The sequence below is a fragment of the Dendrobates tinctorius genome, unplaced genomic scaffold (assembly GCF_039654945.1).
Source record: "Dendrobates tinctorius isolate UK_male_01 unplaced genomic scaffold, ASM3965494v1 ptg000293l, whole genome shotgun sequence".
Taxonomy (NCBI): domain Eukaryota; kingdom Metazoa; phylum Chordata; class Amphibia; order Anura; family Dendrobatidae; genus Dendrobates; species Dendrobates tinctorius.
In genome coordinates this window covers 16,253,379-16,277,480 of record NW_027361960.1, presented here as the reverse complement: position 1 = coordinate 16,277,480, position 24,102 = coordinate 16,253,379, and the positions used below count along the sequence as shown (strand labels likewise).

At 41.4% G+C, this 24,102-nt stretch overlaps 1 protein-coding gene across 14 annotated transcripts in view; it reads left to right on the top strand.

Annotated features, from left to right (window-relative positions):
* LOC141072913 (scavenger receptor cysteine-rich domain-containing protein DMBT1-like) overlaps positions 1-24,102 on the top strand; it is a 490,185-nt gene that overhangs the window by 8,475 nt on the left and 457,608 nt on the right. For 13 of the 14 annotated variants that reach the window (XM_073560162.1, XM_073560161.1, XM_073560157.1 and 10 more), the window contains exons 2-3: positions 4,355-4,387; positions 8,206-8,520. In XM_073560162.1, the coding sequence (XP_073416263.1) occupies positions 4,355-4,387; positions 8,206-8,520 (348 nt within the window). The remainder of the gene's footprint in view (positions 1-4,354; positions 4,388-8,205; positions 8,521-24,102) is intronic. The other variant, XM_073560164.1, reaches the window with a different exon arrangement.

Genomic DNA, 24,102 nt, shown 5'->3' with positions numbered 1-24,102 from the left:
AGAATACAGCCCAGCATGGTATATAGCTCCCCCAGGATGGTGTAATACAGCCCAGCATGGTATATAGCCCCCAGAATGGTATAATACAGCCCAGCATGGTATATAGCCCCCCCAGCATGGTATGATACAGCCAAGCATGGTATATAGTCCCCCCAGAGTGGCCACACAGTCCAGTACTCACATTGATTAAAAAAAAAAAACACACTCCTCACCTTCTCCTCGTGCCCACGCTGCTGGCTGCTCCTGTCTCCTCCTGCTCTTGTCTGGCACACAGTAAGAGCGTGATGACATCATCGCGCCCCCGCTTTGTCAGAGGCAGAGCGGGGAATGATGAGAGAGGGAGCGTCAGCTGACGCTCTCTCCTCCATCACTGCCTCCTTCAGTGCAGCGGCGGCGGGAGTCGGCACTGGGGGCAGGTGGGCCCCCCTGTCTCACAGGGGCCCCATAGCGGCTGTGTGATGTGCCGCTGGCTGGGGGCCCCTGGAGGAGCGGGGGCCCTAGGCAGAGGCAACTGCCTGGTCTGCCTGCCCATAACGCTGGCGCTGGACGCGGTCTGCAGCTGCGCTAGTGCAATCCGTTTGACACATACGTTGAACAGACTGCCCTAAAGCAATCTGAACCTGTCCTAAGGAAAAGGAAAGAAAATATGCACTAATATGTAAGGATACTATTTTAAAGGTTTGAGATTCTCACATACAGACTATTGATTGTTTTTTACCAGTGTCTTTGGCTACCAATTCTGGAGTCATGGTTACCTCTGCATTTGTTGACTCAAGTTACTCCTTAGATCTCATTGACAATGATTTTCATTTCAAGTCTGGGTACACAGTTGCAACTCTTAGTCATGCTGTTCAAGTATCTGCAATTGATACTACTCCCCTTATCTAGAATATGTGCATGAAAGTGTTTTTCAAGTTGTTTTTCTAAACCCTTGTCATCTATGGGAGCTCCTCCGCCTGACTTTGCTCAGTATTCTGAGGGTGTTTATTCTGAGATGAGTGATCAGCAGTGACACATGAGCTCTGTATGTATATAGTGTCAGTGTACATGTAATACAGTGATCACCAGTGACATAATACACAGGAGCTATCTAAATAGTGTAGAGTGTAGAGGTAACACAGTGATCACCAGTGAAAATATACACAGGAGCTCTGCATATAGTGTCAGTGTAAAGGTAATACAATGATCACTGGTGACATAGTACACAGGACCTCTGTACCGTTGTGGCCAAAAGTATTGACACCCCTGCAATTCTGTCAGATAATACTCAGTTTCTTCCTGAAAATGATTGCAAACACAAATTCTTTGGTATTATTATCTTCATTTAATTTGTCTTAAAAGAAAAAACACAAAAGAGAATGAAGCAAAAAGCATAACATTGATCATTTCACACAAAACTCCAAAAATGGGCCAGACAAAAGTATTGGCACCCTCAGCTTAATACTTGGTTGCACAACCTTTAGCCAAAATAACTGCAACCAACCGCTTCCGGTAACCATCAATGAGTTTCTTACAATGCTCTGCTGGAATTTTAGACCATTCTTCTTTGGCAAACTGCTCCAGGTCCCTGATATTTGAAGGGTGCCTTCTCCAAACTGCCATTTTTAGATCTCTCCACAGGTGTTCTATGAGATTCAGGTCTGGACTCATTGCTGGCCACCTTAGAAGTCTCCAATGCTTTCTCTCAAACCATTTTCTAGCGCTTTTTGAAGTGTGTTTTGAGTCATTGTTCTGCTGGAAGACCCATAACCTCTGAGGGAGACCCATCTTTCTCACACTGGGCCCTACATTATGCTGCAAAATTTGTTGGTAGTCTTCAGACGTCATATGACCAGAGAATATTCTTCCAAAACGTTTTAGGCTTTTTCAGGTAAGTTTTGGCAAACTCCAGCCTGGCTTTTTTATGTCTCGGGGTAAGAAGTGGGGTCTTCCTGGGTCTCCTACCATACAGTCCCTTTTCATTCAGACGCCGACGGATAGTACAGGTTGACACTGTTGTATCCTGGGACTGCAGGGCAGCTTGAACTTCTTTGGATGCTAGTCGAGGTTCTTTATCCAACATCCGCACAATCTTGCGTTGAAATCTCTTGGGAGGTTAGCCACAGTGCCATGGGCTTTAAACTTCTTGATTACACTGCGCACGGTAGACACAGGAGCATTCAGGTCTTTGGAGATGGACTTGTAGCCTTGAGACTCCTCATGCTTCCTCACAATTTGGTTTCTCAAGTCCTCAGACAGTTCTTTGGTCTTCTTTCTTTTCTCCATGCTCAATGTGGTACACACAAGGACACAGGACAGAGGTTGAGTCAACTTTAATCCATGTCAACTGGCTGCAAGTGTGATTTAGTTATTGCCAACACCTGTTAGGTGCCACAGGTAAGTTACAGGTGCTGTTAATTACACAAATTAGAGAAGCATCACATGATTTTTCGAACAGTGCCAATACTTTTGTCCACCCTCTTTTTTTATGTTTGGTGTGGAATTATATCCAATTTGGCTTTAGGACAATTCTTTTTGTGTTTTTTTCATTTAAGACAAATTAAATGAAGATAATAATACCAAAGAATTTGTGTTTGCAATCATTTTCAGGAAGAAACTGAGTATTATCTGACAGAATTGCAGGGGTGTCAATACTTTTGGCCACAGCTGTATACAGTGTATAGTGTCAGTGTGCAGGTAACACACTGATTCACCAATTATATATCTATTACGTGTAGTCCTTCATTTTTGATTTTCATCTTCATCCAGCACAGACCACCATCACTTCTTCCAGCCAGGGTTTGTCTCTGCAGGAAATAACACAGTTATCTAGAGCTCCGCTTGCATAGTACATTACTTAATTTTTTTCCCAACTTCTACACTAACTCAATGAAGAAAAAAGGCGACATATCCCCCATCCTGGCTGACATGTATCTCTATCCTGGCTCCAGCCACATGTTCTCCCATCCTGGCCCCATTTGTTTTCCCATCCTGCTCTCATGTGTATCCATTTTGCCCACATACAATCTCCCCATCCTACCCCATCTGTCTCCATCCTGCCCCATCTGTCCCGTGATCCTGCTCCATCTGTCCCATGATCCTGCCCCATGATTTTGCCCCATCTGTCTCCATCCTGCCCCATGATCTTGCCCCATCTGTCTCCATCCTGCCACTTTTCTCCATTCTGCCCCGTGTCTCCATTCTGCACCATGTGCTTACATCCTGCCCCCCATCCTGCACCCGTATCTCCCATGCTGCCCCCGTGTCTCCCATCCTGCCCTCGTGTCTCCCAACCTGGCCCCATGTCTCCCATTCTGCCCCCGTGTCTCCCATTTTGCCCCGTGTCTCCCATTTTGCCCCATGTACCTATTTTGCAATTGAAACATATTGCGGCTTGCCGCTTTCAATAAAAATAAAAATAAAAACTTTCTCCATACCTGGCGCCTTCCTGCGTTGATGTTCCCTCCAGGTGTTTCAAGTGCGGACTCGCCAGCGAATGACAATGATGTCATACGGTGGTGACATGCATGCTGACATCAGCTGCCAGCCTCCGATTGGCTGGTGGCTTTTCACAATTACCGTGCGAACCTGCACAGCAATAGAATTAACTGAACCTGCATCTCAAACGCAGGTTCAGTTTCTGCACTGACAGAACCCTGTCACTGGAACCCGATGAGCAAAAGAGGCAGGACGCCAGGCCCCCTCTGCTCAGTAATGCCATGATGGCAGCCCTCCTAAGAGCTGTTAGGGGCAATCAGGGTGAGCTGCCGACAAGTGAATTACCATTGCTTATCTTAGGGTGCCAACCTACGTGGTAAGGTAGGGATAAACCATGGTCAAAGTAGGGCTTTTTCTAGTCTGAACAGCGATCTATCATGTTTAGGTTTTTGTCCCTGTTGTTTGTTTGCTACCCGCATGCTTGTGCAGTCATAACAGTTATGGATGCTCAACTGTGCATATTCCCATAACACAGCAGGAAAAATACTTTACACCTTCCATTCTCAAAATGCACAGGCTTTTTCAGCCACCAAACAAGCAAAAAATGTTGGGCAATTCGAAGTTATTTGATCAATTTGCTTATTTTAATTATTTCAAATTTCTAATCACTGTTATTTAAAGAAATACAGTTATTCAATGATTTTAAATGCCCCATAAAATCATCACTGTTCTTTCACATTATGTGAATGAACATAGCTCTTTAACACCTATCTGATGAGAATAAAAAAAGGTAACAAGTGGGCTGTATATGTGAAATCAAATATATTGTGCGTTCTGACTAAACATAAGCTAGTACATTCATTGGCAGCATCTAAAGATGTAATAATGCTACAGCATATCGTTAAAAAGTCTAAGTTTTTTCTTTTTTTTTCTTCAGGAGTGTATACTCTCCCGGATCAGCTGTTAAAGGGTACGTACATTCAAAATAGATTACTATGAAAAAATCAGTAGAAAATCACAATTTGTGTGATTGGTATTGCCATAAGTACCTTTTTCTCTTATCTCTGCTCATACAATTTTCTATGACAACCTTACAGAAGAGCACAAACAATTTTTTACTCATAATTTTAATTCCTATTGTAGAGGAAAAAAATGTAATAATTACACCCCCCCTCAAGAAAAAACATTACAATTAACGCTTAGCTTTTCAATGCGTATATTGGAATTGCCAACAATATCTCTAGTGGTCAAGCGCAGAAAAATGGTTAGTCTAGGGGGTTTCACCATGAAGAGGAGAACCTCATTATAGAATCCCTCTCTAACAATCCATAAAACTTTGCTTTTATTACTATATTTAAAATTCTTATGGGGTAATAAAATTGATACCCTTAATCTGCCTATTGTGAATTATTTGTAATGATAACAACTTATATTAACAATGGATGCCGCCTGGGGTGTCATCACTAATTATCAGAATAGTACATACAGTTTATAGCACATTTCTCCCAACATGTTTCACCGCATGTGCGGCGTCATCAGGGGAATGGACCATGTTGGGGGGACATGTGCTATAAACAGTATGTCCTATTCTGATAATTAGTGATGACTCCGCGGGGCGCCATCCATTGTTAATATAAGTAGTTATCTTTACAAATAATTCACAATAGGCAGAATATGGACATCAATTTTATTACCCCATAAGCATTTTAAATATAGTAACAAAAGTTAAGGTTCATGATTTGTTAAAGAGGGATTCTATTATGAGGTTTTCCTCTTCCTGCTCAGATAAGTAAACATATCCCTCCCAAGTCATTCCCCCCCCTTTTTATGTAGTTGTATAGGGCTTAATTATTCAGTCACAATCTGATGTCTTATGAGTTACTCACCTACTCATGCTCTAAAGAAGTCCATGGTGTAACAGGAGACTGAATATTGTTCAGTTTCCTGCTTTTGTACATACGAGTGCAGAGAGTGGAGAGAGAGAACTGTGCAGCTCTAACTTTACAGCCACGCAGCTTTCTTTATCGTGCTATTATCAACCAGAGTGGTTATGAAAAAGCTCTGGCAGTCCGAGTTGGAGCAGCATTTTTCTGAATGGGGAATTAATTCTGAGGGTGAAATCTAGTTAAAGGAATTAGTATGTTTTTGTTTTATTTTAAAATCACCGCATGTTGAAAAGCATTTCTTCATTTTCAATGAAGTAGCAATTTGGAGCTTACCATTCATTGCTATCCAATGTCTTGAAATTGGTGAAAAATGATAAGACAAAATAAATGATAAGACAAAATAAATTAGAAGACTGCATTACTTTTTGATAATGCTTCTCTTTTTCCAAAAGGAGCCTCTTTAACTTTCATTATGAGGGAAATACAAAGAAAGGTTATTATATTCTAACAGACATACAGTGGGGAAAAAAAGTATTTAGTCAGTCAGCAATAGTGCAAGTTCCACCACTTAAAAAGATGAGAGGCGTCTGTAATTTACATCATAGGTAGACCTCAACTATGGGAGACAAACTGAGAAAAAAAAATCCAGAAAATCACATTGTCTGTTTTTTTTTTCATTTTATTTGCATATTATGGTGGAAAATAAGTATTTGGTCAGAAACAAGCAATCAAGATTTCTGGCTCTCACAGACCTGTAACTTCTTCTTTAAGAGTCTCCTCTTTCCTCCACTCATTACCTGTAGTAATGGCACCTGTTTAAACTTGTTATCAGTATAAAAAGACACCTGTGCACACCCTCAAACAGTCTGACTCCAAACTCCACTATGGTGAAGACCAAAGAGCTGTCAAAGGACACCAGAAACAAAATTGTAGCCCTGCACCAGGCTGGGAAGACTGAATCTGCAATAGCCAACCAGCTTGGAGTGAAGAAATCAACTGTGGGAGCAATAATTAGAAAATGGAAGACATACAAGACCACTGACAATCTCCCTCGATCTGGTGCTCCACGCAAAATCCCTCCCCGTGGGGTCAGAATGATCACAAGAACGGTGAGCAAAAATCCCAGAACCACGCGGGGGGACCTAGTGAATGAACTGCAGAGAGCTGGGACCAATGTAACAAGGCCTACCATAAGTAACACACTACGCCACCATGGACTCAGATCCTGCAGTGCCAGACGTGTCCCACTGCTTAAGCCTGTACATGTCCGGGCCAGTCTGAAGTTTGCTAGAGAGCATTTGGATGATCCAGAGGAGTTTTGGGAGAATGTCCTATGGTCTGATGAAACCAAACTGGAACTGTTTGGTAGAAACACAACTTGTCGTGTTTGGAGGAAAAAGAATACTGAGTTGCATCCATCAAACACTATACCTACTGTAAAGCATGGTGGTGGAAACATCATGCTTTGGGGCTGTTTCTCTGCAAAGGGGCCAGGACGACTGATCCTGGTACATGAAAGAATGAATGGGGCCATGTATCGTGAGATTTTGAGTGCAAACCTCCTTCCATCAGCAAGGGCATTGAAGATGAAACATGGCTGGGTCTTTCAACATGACAATGATCCAAAGCACACCGCCAGGGCAACGAAGGAGTGGCTTCGTAAGAAGCATTTCAAGGTCCTGGAGTGGCCTAGCCAGTCTCCAGATCTCAACCCTATAGAAAACCTTTGGAGGGAGTTGAAAGTCCGTGTTGCCAAGCGAAAAGCCAAAAACATCACTGCTCTAGAGGAGATCTGCATGGAGGAATGGGCCAACATACCAACAAAAGTGTGTGGCAACCTTGTGAAGACTTACAGAAAACGTTTGACCTCTGTCATTGCCAACAAAGGATATATCACAAAGTATTGAGATGAAATTTTGTTTCTGACCAAATACTTATTTTCCACCATAATATGCAAATAAAATGAAAAAAAAACAGACAATGTGATTTTCTGGATTTTTTTTTCTCAGTTTGTCTCCCATAGTTGAGGTCTATCTATGATGTAAATTACAGACGCCTCTCATCTTTTTAAGTGGTGGAACTTGCACTATTGCTGACTGACTAAATACTTTTTTTCCCCACTGTATATATACATGTTACTGATGGAAACTCTTTTGCAACATGTACCAAACAGCTCTGTACAGAGACGATATCAAATGTGCTCTGATCCTGCAAATAATAATTCCTTATACAACGCTCTCTGCTGAAACTAATTTTTTCTTTGCAATTTTTTTTTAATTAATAAAACATAAATTTGGTGTCACTAAAACCATATTGACTTGTAGTTCATGTTTACCCGGTCTTTTTTATTATGTTTTTTTTTAATTAATCCTCACAAAAAATCAAGCCCTCATACAAATAGTTTGGAGGAAAAATAAAAAACTGTGGGTCTTTGAGGGCTTAAAAAATATAAAGCACAAAAAAATAAATAAATCGTTTGCTTTTCCTAGGGTTTTTTTTAGTACAATCAGAATGCTTTCACTTTTGATCTTTCTTTTTCCAAATATAACTGTTAACATAGAACTGTAAATATAACTATAAAAAATAGGTTAAGGTATGGAGTTAGAAAATTGTGGTGTTTTAGGTATAGAAACGCAAGTGTGCATTTTTTTGCTACTCCCATATTTTCTTTGAAATCATTGGTTTGAAAACTCCTTTAAATTAATAAAATCGCTTCAGTATCAGTTATTGACTGGGACTTACCTAGTAATCATTGTTATAAGGAAGTTTTGTAAGGAAACTCAAATACTTTGCTTAAATAAGGCTGTGCTTTAGAATATTGTCAATTGCTGTATACTAAAAGAAATGAGTAGCTGAAAAATCTGGAGAAAAATGTACAGTAAACTACATTTTTTTTTGTCAGACATTTTTCCTGTGAGACTTGTGAGTGGCTGGGACGGTTGTGCTGGTCATGTGGAGATCTTCTATGAGAATGCCTGGGGAATAGTATGCGATGATGGCTGGGACATCAATGATGCACATGTTGTGTGCAGGCAGCTAAACTGTGGAAAAGCAGTTGAAGCACTACAGAACGCATATTTTGGCCAAGGAACAGGAAAAATGTTGCTTGCTAACGTGACATGTGCTGGCAATGAACAGTACCTTTGGCAGTGTTCTCATAGTGAGTGGGGGAAACATGACTGCCGAGCCCATGAAGATGCAGGGGTTATCTGCTCAGGTAAACACATTTTTATATTACAAATTTTTCACACTAAATTATAGTCATTAAAAGGGTTTTCATCCTGCATAAAAATTGGACTAGCAGCAGTGACGTCCCAAACTACCCATAGTATAGTATATATATTTTCACATTTTTTAACGTTACACCCACAAACTTAAATGTAATTTTTGCAGAAGTGTAAAGGATACATGGATTTTTAGAAGATTGTGATGTACATTTCTATTCAGCCCCCTTGAAGCAATGCATTGTAGGACCACCTTTCGCTGTAATTATGGCTGCAAGTCTTTTGGGGCATGTTTCTATCAGCTTTTCACATCTAGAGGCTGACATTTTTGACCATTCCTCTTGGCAAACCAGCTCTAGTTCAGTGAGATTGGCTGGAGACCGCCTGTGAGCAGCAATTTTCAAGTCTTGCTACAGATTCTCAATGTCTGAACTGTGACTGGGCCATTCACACGCATGAATAGGCTTTGATCTAAACCTTTTTATTGGAGCTCGGGCAGTATGCTTATGGGCATTGTCCTACTTGTAGCTGAACCTATGCCCCAGTAGCAAGTCTTTTTTGACCTCTAACAGGTTTTCCTCCAGGATTGCCCTGTATTTAGCTCCGTCCATCTTCCCATCAACTCTGACCAGCTTCCCTGTCCTTGTTTAAGAAAAGCATCATGCTTCCACCGCCATGAGAATATTGTTTTCACAGTGATGTACAGTTTTAGTTTTCTGCCACACATAGCATTTTGCATTTAGGCCAAAATGTTCTACTTTGGTCTCATCTGACCAAAGCACTCTATTCAACATGCTAGGTCTGTTCCTATACGGCTTTTTGTAATCTGAAAACAGGACTTATGTTTTGCTTAACCCCTTAGTAACAAAGCCAATTTGGTACTTAACCCCTTCCTTACCGACAACGGAATAGTATGTCATCGGTAAGGTCCCCTGCCTTGAGGTGGGCTCCGGCGGTGAGCCCACCTCAAAGCCACAACACGTCAGCTGTTATGAACAGCTGACATATTCCCACAATAGGTGTGAGCGGAATCGCCATCCGCCTGCGCCTATTAACTAGTTAAATCCCGCTGTCAAAGCTGACAGTGGGCATTTACATAGCATTTCTGGCCGCCGGCCCGGAAATGAGGTAATCGCCGACCCCGTCACATGATCAGAGGTCGGCGTCATGTTGCCTCGACAACCATAGGTCTCTATGAGACCTCTATGCTTGTTCCAGGCAGATGGCTTTGAGCGCCGCCCGGTGGTCGGCGCTCAAAGCACAGCAGTAGATCTGCTACATATGGGCTATCTGCTCATCGCCCATATGTAGCAGAGCCGATCGGGTTGTGCATGCTTCTAGCCTCCTGTGGAGGCTATTGAAGCATGCTAAAAGTAAAAAAAAATGTTTAAAAATAAAAAAATAAAAAAAACTAAAAGTTCAAATCAACCCCCTTTCGCCCCAATCAAAATAAAACAATAAAAAAATCCCACATACACTTATTAGGTATCGCCGCCTTCAGAATCGCCTGATCTATCAATAAAAAAAGCATTAACCCGATCGCTAAGCAGGGTAGCGGGAAAAAATTAAAAATGCCAGAATTACGTTTTTTTGGTCACCGCGACATCGCATTAAAATGCAATTACAGGCGATCAAAAGACTGCATCTGCACAAAAAAGGTATCATTAAAAACATCAGCCCAGCCCGCAAAAAATAAGCCCTCACCCGACCCCAGATCACGAAAAATGGAGACGCTACAGGCCTCAGAAAAATGCACAATTTTTTTTTTTTTTCGCAAACTTTGGAATTTTTTTCACCACTTAGATAAAAGAGAACATGGACATGTTTGGTGTCTATGAAGTTGTAATGACCTGGAGAATCATAGTGACAGGTTAGATTTAGCAACTAGTGAACCTAACAAAAAAGCCAAGCAAAAAACAAGTGTGGGATTGCACTTTTTTCTGCAATTTCATTGCACTAGGAATTTTTTTCCCATTTTCTAGTACATGACATGGTAAAACCAATGGTGTCATTTAAAAGTACAACTCATCCCGCAAAAAATGAGCCCTCACATGGCCATATTGACAGAAAAATAAAAAAGTTATGGCTCTGGAAAGAAGGGGAGCGAAAAATGAAAGCAAAAAATCGAAAAAAGCTCCTGGAGTGAAGGGGTTAATGACCAATCAAATTTTTACAATTCTGACCACTGTCACTTAATGAAGTTACAGCTCTGGAATGCTTCAACGTATCCCACTGATTCTGAGGTTTTTTTTCGGGACATATTGTACTTCATGTTATTTGTGAAAGTTCTTCTATATAACTTGCATTTATTTATGAAAAAATTGAAATTTGGCAAAAATTTTGAAAATTTTGCAATTTTCAAACTTTTAATTTTTGTACCCTTAAATCAGAGAGTGGTGTCACATAAAATAGCTAATAAAAAACATTTCCCACATGTCTACTTTACATCAACACAATTTTGGAAGCATTATTTTTTTGTTATGATGATAAAAGGGTTAAAAGTAGACCAGCGATTTCTCATTTTTACCAAAAAATTTACAAAACCATTTTTTTGGGTGACAACTCACATTTGAAGTGAGTTTGGGGGCAATATGACAGAAAATACACGAAGTTGAAGCCATTCTAAAAACTGCACCCCTCATGGTGTGTAAAACCACATTCAAGAAGTTTATTGACCTTGCAAGTGCTTCATGAGAACTAAAGTAATGCGGAAGGAAAAAAATTAACATTTTACTTTTTTCACAAAAAGTTTAATTTGGAACCATTTTTTTTTTTTTCATAAGGGTATCAGGAGAAAATGGACCACAAAATTTGTTGTGCAATTTCTCCTGAGTACACCAATACCCCGCATGTGGGGGAAAGCCACTGTTTGGGCGCATGGCAGGGCTCAGAAAGGAGGGAGCAATTGTTTGACTTTTTGAATGCAAAATTGGCTGGAATCAATGGAGGCGCCAATGCGTGTTCAGAGACCCCCTGATATACCTAAACAGTGGAACCCCCAATTCTAACTCCTACCCTAGCCCCAACACACCCATAACCGTAATCCCAACTCTAACCATAACCCTAACCACAACCCTAACCCCAACACACCTCTAACCCTAATTCCAACCCTAATCATAACCCTAACCACACCCCTAACCCTAATACACCCCAACCCTAGTCCTAACCCTAACCATAACCACAACCACAACCCTAACTGTTATGAATGGGTCACCGAGGAGGATAGCAGGACCAGGCTAAGCCACAGGAAAGCCAGAGAGGTTGGTAACTAAGCTGACTGAAGACCCCTGATCCTATCCACATAACTAGCAGTAGACATGCAGCATACCTACGATGCCCTAGACGCCTCAGTGAGACAAGGTGAAAACACAAACGCAGGCAGAAAAATAGACTGAGCAAATGATGGGGCCCAAACTGACTTGACAGGACAGGAAAGGAAAGACACTGTCAGCAATCACGCAAAAAAACCTGAAAATTCCAACACGTCTGATGCACAAAAAAAAACTGAAGTCACACAACTTCGCCCCCACTATATCAGCACTCTGGTATATTCTGAATGCAAAGCAAAAAGAGACCAATATAACAGGGGACAGAACAAACTGACACAAGCAGTAACATATGGGCGGCGATCCAGCACAGCCCCAGCAGGAGCAAGCTGACCTGCACAAAGATTAGCAAATGAACCACTTAGCTGAACCATGCAGGAACAGAGCAGGAGACATCAGACCTCAGAAGGCACAGGAAGAAAATCACCAGCAGGGATTGAAGGAAGTCAGCTGTCTTAAATACTCCAGTCAGAAACCCCAGATCTCCAATCATCATTATCATTATCAGGTGACAAGCCTCTGTCTGTCTGACCAGCTCCACTACCTCCATTAACCACCAGAGGGAGCCCAGAAAGAGAACTCGCAACACCTTTGTCAATCTGACTAGCTCCACTACCTTCAGTAACCACCAGAGGGATCCCAGAAAAAGAATTCACAACACCGAACCCTAGCCTAACCCTAACTTTAGACCAACCCTAACTTTATTCAGAGCTTGAGCTATTTTTTTTTAAACAAACTAACCGTGCTTTACTCTTCTCCACAACGCTTTGCCTGACCTGTCTGATGTGTTTCTTGGTTTTCATGAAGCTGTTTGATCCCTAATGTTCTAAAACAACCCTTTAAGCCTTCACAGAACAGCTCTAGTTATACTGATAATTAATTACATACAGATGGACACATTTAGTAATTATGTGACTTCTGTAGGCAATTGGTCATTCAGGATTTTATTTAGTGCTATCAGACTATTGGAGGCCGAAAACAAATGTACATCACAATTTTTAAATTTATAATTTTAACCCCTTCATGACCGGAGGTATTTTTGGTTTTGCGTTTTCGTTTTTGCTCCCCTTCTTCTCAGAACCATAACTTTTTTATTTTTCTGTCAATCTGGCCATGTGAGAGCTTTTTTTTTTTGTGGGATAAGTTGCACTTTTGAAAGACACTATTGGGTTTACCATATTGTGTACTAGAAAACAGGAAAAAAAATTCCAAGTGTGGTAAATGCTAAAACTGAGCTGTCATTATAACTCTCCTCAGGTCATTACGAGTTCATAGACACCAAACATGTCTAGGTTCTTTGTTACCTAAGTGGTGGAAAAAAATTCCAAACTTTGTTAAAAAAATGGCACCATTTTCCAATACCCATAGTGTCTCCATTTTTCGTGATCTCGGGTTGAGTGGGGGCTTATTTTTTGTGCGCCGAGCTGATATTTTTAATCATAATATTGTGGTGTAGATATGATTTTTGTATGATTTTAATGCAATGTCGCATGACCAAATGGTGATTCTGGCATTTTGACTTTTTTTCTCGCTACTCCGTTTATTGATCAGGTTAATCCTTTTTTATTGATAGATCGGGCAAGTCTGAGTGCGGCAATACCAAATATGTGCATGTTCGAATTTTTTTATTATTTAAATTTGAATGGGGTGAAAGGGGGGTGACTTAACTTTTATATTTTTTTTATATTTTTTAAAACTTTTTTTTACTTTTGGCATGCTTTAATAGTCTCCATGGGAGACTAGAAGCTGCTAGAACCAGATCGGCTCTGCTACATATAAGCGATGATCACATTGCCTCTATGTAGAATTACTCTCTTACTATGAGCCAGCAGGAGACCTCTCGTTGTCATGCCTATGAACCCGTGACCCGAAATCACGTGACGGGGGTCACTGCTCGGCGGATTTCCAGCCCGATGGCTGGATGCGAGCGTTAAATGCTGCTGTCAGCATTTAACAGCGGCATTTAATGGGTTAATAGCCGCTGGTGGATTGCGTTTCCACCCTCTGCTATTCTGGGCATGTGTCAGCTGTTCAAAACAGCTGACATGTCCTGGGAAAGATGTGGGCTCACCACTGGAGATCACATCAAAGGGAGGGAGTCCGATGTTGGCGTACTACTACACCTGACATCGGAAAGGGATTAAAATATTTAGAAATTAATGTATCATTTTCTTTACACTTCACAAATACTTACTACTTTATGTTGGTATATCACATAAAATACAAATAAATTACTTTACGCTTGTTGGTGTGTCGAGAAATGTGGAAAAGTTTATGGATAGGGATGAGCTGACCAGTGGAAGTTCAGGTTATTGTACCCGACCCAAACTTTGTTATAAAGTTTGTTTGTAAATGAGCCTTTATATACATTGGCATTCACTATATTTGTTAAATTGAGCACAGCATGCTTTTCACACTCATACACAACGCAATTGCCCGTAGCCTTGCCTGTTTCTCACTTTACTATTGGAAAAATAATTTAAAATTAGTGAAAAATAATCATATTCAGTATTGCCACATGAAATAGAAATTTACTTTCTCATTGAACCTAGCAGATGATCGCTTTAAAGAAGAAAAAACAAAGCCAGATTTGCTGTTTTTTAATCACATTGCCTAACATAAAAATGGACTAGAGTGATCTAAAATTCACTATGGCTTGTCCTTCATCAAACAAAAATTGGTGGTTAAAATAACAACACAAAAGGTGTTCTTTTCAGATTTATGATAATTAAAAATCTTAAAAGACCATGTGTCTTTTAGTCTGGAGGCAGATTCCTATCATCTTAGAGAATGCTGACACAGCATACTTCCCGATCACCGAGAGAAGTATGCAGCCACAGAGTTCTCTCTTTTCTTGCATTGAACTAGCTGACCGGTGCAGGGCAGGAGAGAAAACTGAACAGGACTTGCACATCACTGCTAGGTGCATGGCAGGTCCTGATTGGTTGAATGACTTTTCATATCATGTGATCAGTTTTGTGCCTAAAAGGAGCCTCAAAAATATGATATGTACGTATACACTTTACTTAATCAGTTTGTAGAATGCAGCAGAGGTATGTGTGTAGTTTTGTGTGTATGCATCACAGTTTTATAGGCAGTAGATCGGTGTGTGTGTGTGCAGCAGATCTGTTTGCAAGCGTGTAGTGTGTGCGCAGAAGTGTTGTGTACATGGGTGCACTGCAGGCAAAGTACATAGTCTGTGTGCCATATATCTGTGTGTATAATGTACATGCTAATGGTGCTATATAACTGAGTTAAAAAAATATATAACATGCTACAGAGAAACACTACCAGGAGCTAATAACTGTTACCTCCCTATTTGCACAAAAGCATGAAAAATATTGCTATTGACCCTACCACTTTCTTGAACAACCAGGGATTTTGAATTAGTTAAATATGTTTTTCTTGTTTTCTGCAGGGGTGTGTCTTTTAGTATTCCTATAATCTGAAAAATATGACAAATTGATATTACTGCATCTGTAACAATATGAGCTACAACTTTATTGGGTTATTTATTTATATATAGAAAGCCATAAGTCAGGCACTTGCAGTATTACTAAATCTATAAGCAACAATCAGTTATAAAACAAAAAAAAATTATAATCATGCATTCAGTAAAAGTAAATTGAAAAAAAGGTTAAAAAATACATTTTTTATAAATAAATATACATACAATTGCTTCTCACAAAATGAGAATATCATCAAAAAGTTAGCTTATTTCAGTTCTTCAAAACAAAAAGTGAAACTCATATATTATATAGTCATTATAAAGATAGTGATGTATTTCAAGTGTTTATTTCTGTTAATGTTGATGATTAGGGCTTACAGCCAATGAAACCCCAAAAGTCATTGTAATGATAAGGTAAAATATGATGTAAGATTCCCCTGATTATCACTATTTCTGGGACATTCCAAACTCTTCTATTCCCCCTCACATACGCTGTAGATTTGACCCCCTCTGTTCTTTTCCCTTTGCCTGCAAATTTTGGCTCACTGTTAGCCTGTAACCTGAGACTGTAGCCACTCACCCCCCTTGTACCTCCCCCTCAGCTCACACACAAAATCAGTGTAACCTGAATTACTAGTGACTGGATTCCTGCCTCACAGCAGGGGGTCCTTTTGTCCCTTCCACCATGTGCAGCTACTCTCATAGACAATACTGAGAATCTAATCATTTGGTCATAAAAAGCTGCCAGATTACGACAGAAATATGAAAATTACACATGGGGACGTGCTCCGATCAAGCTCCACCACAGTGGTTCTTGCTAATTTCTAGCACCCACAGAATCAGAGAAAAGGATTCCTCCTGAATGGTGTGAAAGAACTAGCTCAAGTTTGGTCTTGAATTATTGCCTGCAACAGGCTGGAAAAGATGATACTATGTGCGTTTCTAGACAAGGTACCCTCTATGAGTTATGGTTATGATAAGCTTTTCAGTCAGATTGCAACTGTAAGAGCACTGGGGAGGACTGTCACCAGGTAGCCCCTTTGGTGATGTCACAAGCCCAGACTTATAAGTCTGCAACTGAGCCCCCTCTAGAGAGTTATTGCTTACACCTGATGAAGGCATACACAGCCGAAACGCGTTGTGTTTTTTTATAACAAAAAATGTTTTAATTGTTTTTTAAAAAATTTTGCATTTTACTTAGCCAATAAAATATCATCTGATTTAACATCAGAGATACTCAGTTATTTGGCTTTATAACCTTCTTGCTCCAAATTGGGTCCAAGATCCTCTGAAGGAAGCACCCTGAAACTTCTTTATTCATTTTATTTGTAGTTGCATTGTACATACTGTTATTGTCTCATATCGTAAAACCTTTTAATCTTCTGTAAACACTGCCCATCTTTTGGGAATAAACTATAAAATTTATTAGTTCAGTCTCTTTGCTCTGTGACAAATTCATGTGCCTGTAAGCTAATTGCGCTACTGATTTGGGTTTACTTTGATCCCCTCTATTAGGCTGAGTTCACACGTGGCATTTTTTTCGCGTTTCCGCGGCGGTTTTAACCGCGCGATTTTGCAGCGAAAATGCGAAAAATAAGCATCCCATGCATTCCTATGGGATTCCGCAATGCTGTGCTAATGCTGCGGTTTTTACCGCGGCGTAATCGCTTTGCGGTAAAAAACGCAGCATGCTCATTATTTTGCGGAATCGCGGCGATCCCGCACCCATAGGAATGCATTGTTCCGCTTACATCCCACATGTGGCTGTGCACACCATGCGGAAAGTAAGCAGAACAATTGCGGATGGTACCCACGGTCCGGAGGAGAGGAGACTGTCCTCCGGGCTTTGGGTACCATATCCCTGTAAAAAATAGAATTATAAAATAAAAAATATTGTTATTCTCACCTTCCGACGTCCCGCGCAGCATTCTCGCTTCTCTCCACGCTCCAGTCCCAGTAATCCTTTGCGAAAATGCCCGCGATGGCGTCCGATCTCGCGGGATCGGGAAGTCTCGCGGTCATTCGCGCGACGTCATCGCGAATGACCGCGAGACATCGCGATCCCGCGAGAACGGACGTCATCGCGGGCATTTTCGCAAAGGATTACTGGGAACGGATGCGCGGGACGTCGGAAGGTAAGAATAACAGTATTTTTTTTTTTTTTTTTACATTCTATCTTTTACTATTGATGCCGCATAGGCGGCCTCAGTAGTAAAAAGTTGGTCACACTTGTCAAACACTATGTTTGATGAGTGTTACCAACCTGTCAATCAGTTCTCCAAGCGATGCTCCAGATCGCTTGGAAAACGCTAGCATTCTGCAAGCTAAATACGCTTGCAAAATGCTAGTTTTTCCGCGGGAAAATCGCGGGAATTTAAAATGCGATTTTCCCGCGGACTGGAATTCCGGAATTCTCGCGGTAATTTCCGCGAGAGTTCCGGTACGTGTGCACTTAGCCTTAATATTACATATTAATCAGAGAAATCTGAAGCTGGTGGCAGCAAAGTGTGACTGCGGCCAAAGCATTTATTACTCCCTCACTGCAAGCGAGCCTAATAGCCATTGCACAACAAGTAGCTCGTCCGGCAACTAATTATCCTAGGTGAAGTTCCCTGACTGACCTGAAGGTAAGGGGGCGCCGGAGAGCTGCAAGTTCCAAAGTGGAACTGGAAAGTGGGATATCCATAAATCCCGACAGCTTGTAACATATTGTGGCAGTGGTGGGATAACCAAAATAAACCCCCCTGTGGTAAATTGTTAGGGAAAGACTTGTTTGCTGTTTTAATCATATGGTGCCAGCAGTGTGATAACTAAGATAAGCCCCCCTGTGCCTGTGGTAGCTATGGGCGGCCAACGGTCACTGCCTCGTCCGTGACATATTGGTGGCAGCGGTAGGATCGTGACATATTGGTGGCAAGCGGTGGGATCATAGAGCATTAATGACCTGGTTTTAGCAATCATTCCTCTCTCTAAAGACTTGCACGGTTCATACAAGGATACTGCAGCAAAAGTTTTGGAGACCAAAACTCAGTGTTTATTAGTCCTGAGACAATTGTGTGTACTTGCGATTACAACCTCCCTTCTATTTGTTTTTCTATCCTATCTTTTATTTGGCAACCATGGCTACGCAGGGAGAAGCCTATTATAAGTGGCTGAACAAGGACGCCCTTATGGCCCTGTGCACGGCAAACCAGATTGACGCCGCTGACAAAACCAGAGATCAGTTGATCTGGTGCAATGGGAAGCGAGCCTGGGTCCAGTGGATGCAGGAGCCAGCACCAGTGCTGATGGTGCAGCTGCGGAGATCCAGCTGGTGCAGGCTGGCCTTACCTGCAGCCAGGAAGTCGGGGACCGCTTTCTGGAACTGGCCCTACAGCACTACCCCGCTGCAGATATGGACAGACATCTGCTGCTGATCCAGCAAGCTCTGGAGAGATCCGAGCACCAGGCCCAGAGAGCCGAGCAAGAAGCTGAGAGAGCCGAGGTCCAAGCGCAGAGGGCCCATGAACTGGAGATGCTCCAGCGAGGGGAATACCCCCCACAGCCCGGAGCAGTGAGCGCCACAGCGCCTAGAGTCCTAAACCCTGGCCAGAGCATTTTCCCATGATGGAAAAGGACAGTGACTTGGACACTTTTCTGTGGGCCTTTGAGAAAGCCTGCAGACAGTACCTGCTGCCTACACCGATGGGCCAGGTATTTGACCCCAGGGCTAAAGGGCAAAGCTCTGGAGGCGTTTGATTCTCACCCTCCAGACCATGATGACAACTATGATGCCATCAAGCATGCCCTGATCACCAAATATCAAAAAAACACACGGGGGCATCACTGACAGGGGATCTAAACCCGACTCATACAAATGTATGACACTATAAAGAAAGAAGGAAAGGAATGGGCCAAAAAAGGGGATCACCTGAAGCAGGATTTCAGCACCAAAAAAATTAACAATCTTTATTAAGACACATGAGACAAGCACATAAACAGTTAAAAACATTAAAATCCGTCACACATGTGACATACAAAAGTCATTAGGTTCATAATAGAACCAAAATCTCATAACTATAACACTCCACAGAAAATAATTATAACGTAGAGAAAAAGACCTTTTAACCATATAAATAGCATACCATAGTCAGGACACCTTGCGGATACAGTTGATGCTATAACCTTATGCACATTATATACATATAGAAGCTGAATAAAATAACTCTGTGGTTAACTATTGCTAGAAACAAATACTTATTTTTGTAGGTTCATTAAGGGTGGTTATGGTGCGGCATTCGGGGGCAATTGAACCCACGCTTCTATAACTCTGTATATGAACTTGTTAAACTACGTTAAGGACCAGGGATTTCTTATGGGAGCAAGCTATTTTGGTCACATGCTTTATATGCCCTCTCCTTGTTTACATATAAGAAATGCTGTATTTTTTTTCTAGCAATATTTAACCACAGAGTTATTTTACTCAGCTTCTATATGTATACAATGTGCATAAGGTTATAACATCAACTGTATCCGCAAGGTTTCCTGACTATGGTATGCTAATTATATGGTTAAAAGGTCTTTTTCTCTATGTTATAATTATTTTCTGTGGAGTGTTATAGTTATGAGATTTTAGTTCTATTATGAACCTAATGACTTTTTATCTTCTGTAAACACTGCGCACCTTTTGGGAATAAACTGTAAAATGTATTAATTCAGTCTCTTTGCTCTGTGACAAATTCACGTGCCTGTAAACTAATCACGCTACTGATTTGGGTTTGCTTCGAACCCCTCTATTAATTTTACATATTAATTGGAGAAATCTGAAGCAGGTGGCAGCGAAGTGTGTTCTGTCTAGGTGGGTAGCACTGATAGTGACTGAGCGGGTTTTATAAGCTGATTGTGTGACTGCGGCCAAAGCATTTATAACTCCCTCACTGCAAGCGGGCCTAATAGCCATTGCACAACAAGTAGCTCGTCTGGCGACTAATTATCCTAGGTGAAGTTCCCTGACTGACCTGAGGGTAAGGGGGGCGCCGGAGAACTGCAAGTTCCAAAGTGGAACTGGAAAGTGGGATATCCATAAATCCCGTCAGCTTGTAACATATTGTGGCAGTGGTGGGATAACCAAAATAAACCCCCCTGCGGTAAATTGTTAGGGCAAGACTAGCTTGTTGTTTTTATCACATGGTGCCAGCGATGGGATAACTAAGATAAGCCCCCTGTGCCTGTGATAGCCGTGGGCGGCCAAAGGTCACTACCTTGTCCGTGACATATTGGTGGCAGCGGTGGGATCGTGACAGTCATTATCTCAGTGAATTAAATAATTAACAAAAAACACCTGCAAAGGCTTCCTATTCATTTACAAAGGTCCCTTAGTCTGTTTAAGTAGGCTCCACAATCATGGGAAGACTGCCGACTTGACAGATGTTCAGAAGGCAGTCATTGACACACTTCACAAAGAGGGTAAGCCACAAAAGGTCATAACTAAAGAAGCTGGCTTTTCACAGAATGCTGTTTCCAAACATATTAATGGAAACTTGAGTGGACGGAAAAAGTATGTTAGAAAAAGGTGTGCAAGCAACCGGGATAACCGCAGCCTTGAAAGGATTGTTAAGAAAAGGCCATACACAAATTTGGGGGAGATTCAAAAGGAGGGGACTGCTGCTGGAGTCATTGATTAGAGAGCCACCACACACAGACGGATCCAGGCCATGGGCTACAAGTGTCGCATTCCTTGTGTCAAGCAACCCATGACCAATACACAATGCCAGAAGCATCTTACCTGGGCCAAGGAGAAAAAGAACTGGTCTGTTGCTCAGTGGTCCAAGGTGTTGTTTTCAGATGAAAGTAAATTTTGCATTTCATTTGAAAATCAAGCTCCCGGAGTCTGGAAAAAGAGTGTAGAGGCACAAAATCCAAGCTGCATGAGTTCTAGTGTGAAATTTCCACAGTCAGTGATGGTTTGGGGAACCATGTCATCTGCTGGTGTGGGTTCAATGTGTTTTATCAAGACCAAAGTCAGCGCAGCCATCTACCAGGAAATTTTGGAGCATTTCATGCTTACCTCTGCTGACAAGCTTATTGGAGATGGAAATTTTATTCTCCAGCAGGACTTGGCAGCTGTCCACACTGCCAAAAGTACCAATACCTGGTTTAAAAACAACAGTATCACTGTGCTTGATTGGCCAGCAAACTTGCCTGACCTTAACCCCATAAAGAATCTATGGGGTATTGTCAAAAGGAAGATGAGAGACACCAGACCCAACAATGCAGACAAGCTGAAGGCTGCTATCAAAGCAACCTGGGCTTCCATAACACCTCAGCAGTGCAACATTCTGTTCGCTTCCGTGCTACACTGAATTGATGTAGTAACTGATGCAAAAAGAGCTCTGACCAAATATTGAGTGCATTTACTGAACACACATTTCAGTAGGCGAACATTTTGGATTTTAAAATCATTTTTCAAGCTGGTGTTATAAAATATTCTAATTTACTGAGATAATGACTTTTGGGTTTTCATTGGCTGTAAGCCATAATTATCAACATTAACAGAAATAAACACTTGAAATAGATCACTCTATTTGTAATGACTCTATATAATACTAGCTGAAGAGCCCGGCGCTGCCCGGGCATAGTAACTAACTGTCGATAGTTATAACAAATTATAATTATCCTCCATCCCATAGTCCCGTGCCCATATACCCAACATACCTATCCTCCATCCCATAGTCGAGTGCCATATACCCATCACACATCCTCCATCCCATATACCCATCATACATATTCTCCATCCCATAGTCCCATGCCCATATACCCATCATACATATTCGCCATCCCATAGTCGAGTGCCCATAAACCCATCACACATCCGTCATCTCATAGTCCCATGCCCATATACCCATCATACATATCCTCCATCCCATAATCCCGTGCCCATATACCCATCATACATATCCACCATCCCATAGGCCCGTGCCCATATACCCATCATACATATCCTCCATCCCTTAGTCGAGTGCCCATATACCCATCACACATCTTCCATCCCATAGTCCCATGCCCATATACCCATCACACATCCTCCATCCCATAGTCCCATGCCCATATACCCATCATACATATTCGCCATCCCATAGTCGAGTGCCCATATACCCATCACACATCCTTCATCTCATAGTCCCATGCCCATATACCCATCATACATATCCTCCATCCCATAGTCCCATGCCCATATACCCATCATACATATCCTCCATCCCATAGTCCCATGCCCATATACCCATCATACATATCCGCCAACTCCATAGTCCCGTGCCAATATACCCGACATACATATCCTCCATCCCATAGTTCAGTACCCATATACCCATCACATATCCTCCATCCCATAGTCCCGTGCCCATATACCCATCATACATATCCTCTATCCCATAGTCCAGTGCCCATATACCCATCACACATCCTCCATCCCATAGTCAACCATTATGACATCAGAATGAACGGCAGGGCTTGCAACCTATGATGACATCAGCATCGCCATGGCAACCATTATGACATCATAATGAGGGGCGGGGCTTGATACACACACACTTTTTCCCCATTATGTAGATGGGGCAAAATTGTTTGGTGAATTGGAACATGCGGGGTTAAAATTTTGCCTCACAACATAGCCTAGGACACTCTCGGGGTCCAGACGTGTGACTGTGCCAAATTTTGTGGCTGTAGCTGCGACGGTGCGGATGCCAATCCTGGACATACATACATACATACATACATACTCACACTTGAGCTTTATATATTAGATACAGTATGAGTTTCACTTTTTGTATTGAAGAAGTGAAATAAATTAACTTTTTAATGATATTCTAATTTTCTGAAAGCCACCTGTATTATGGTGTTACAACTCCTTTAATTATTAAAAATAAAATTATAGTTACACATTTCTGGTAGGAAATCATGTTGTAGGTTTAATAGATAACAGTATTCAAAAAGTTCTTGTTTTCCTTAGTAAGAGTTGCAGATAACCAGGTTGAAATGTTTTAAGTCCATATTTATGCAGCGGAGTTGAAGCTCTGCATTAGAAAACTGCACACACTTAAGACCGAATTTAGAATTTGAATTTAACTCCTTACAGACTTTTGGTCCGGTTCACTAAGATAGATGTTGTTTACACCAGTCTTTTTGAAGAGAGTACTGCAATAAGATGTCCTAAATTCATTAAGAGGCCCACATTGATTAATGAATAGTGATGGGCGAGCACTAAAATGCTCCGGTGCTCGTTGCTTGGATGCTCGACCCAAGAAATGAGCCCAATGTAAGTCTATGGGAAACTCAAGCATTTTTCTGGCACCCCCCAGCAGTCTGCAGAGGGACTAGAAATTGCGGAAATCGATGGGAACAGTGCTCAAATGACATGGTAACAGAATGAGGAAGACCCCTGGAAAAACTTCTCGGTCCCAGGTCATTGCTGTGAACCAAAATGGATTTTCCTGGGAAATATGTTAAGGAACAATCCTTTCCAGAGTAATGCCTTGTATACAGTATAAGGCAAAATAAATAACAAAAAAAATGCTCATGCACACCTTGGGCTATGTTCATATGTAGCATTTTTTATGTGTCTTTGAACTTTAGCATAGCTTTCAACCAAGACAAATGCATTCACTGGGAAATGTCATTTTAACATTTTACAACCTTATCTGGCCATGTGGTGTGTGACACATCATCAGACACATCCTTTTTCATTTATGAAGAAGGGACTCTGAAAGTCACAAAGCCTATTTTATTGGGCCATCACGTGGCCTTTACTATTCTTAAAGGAC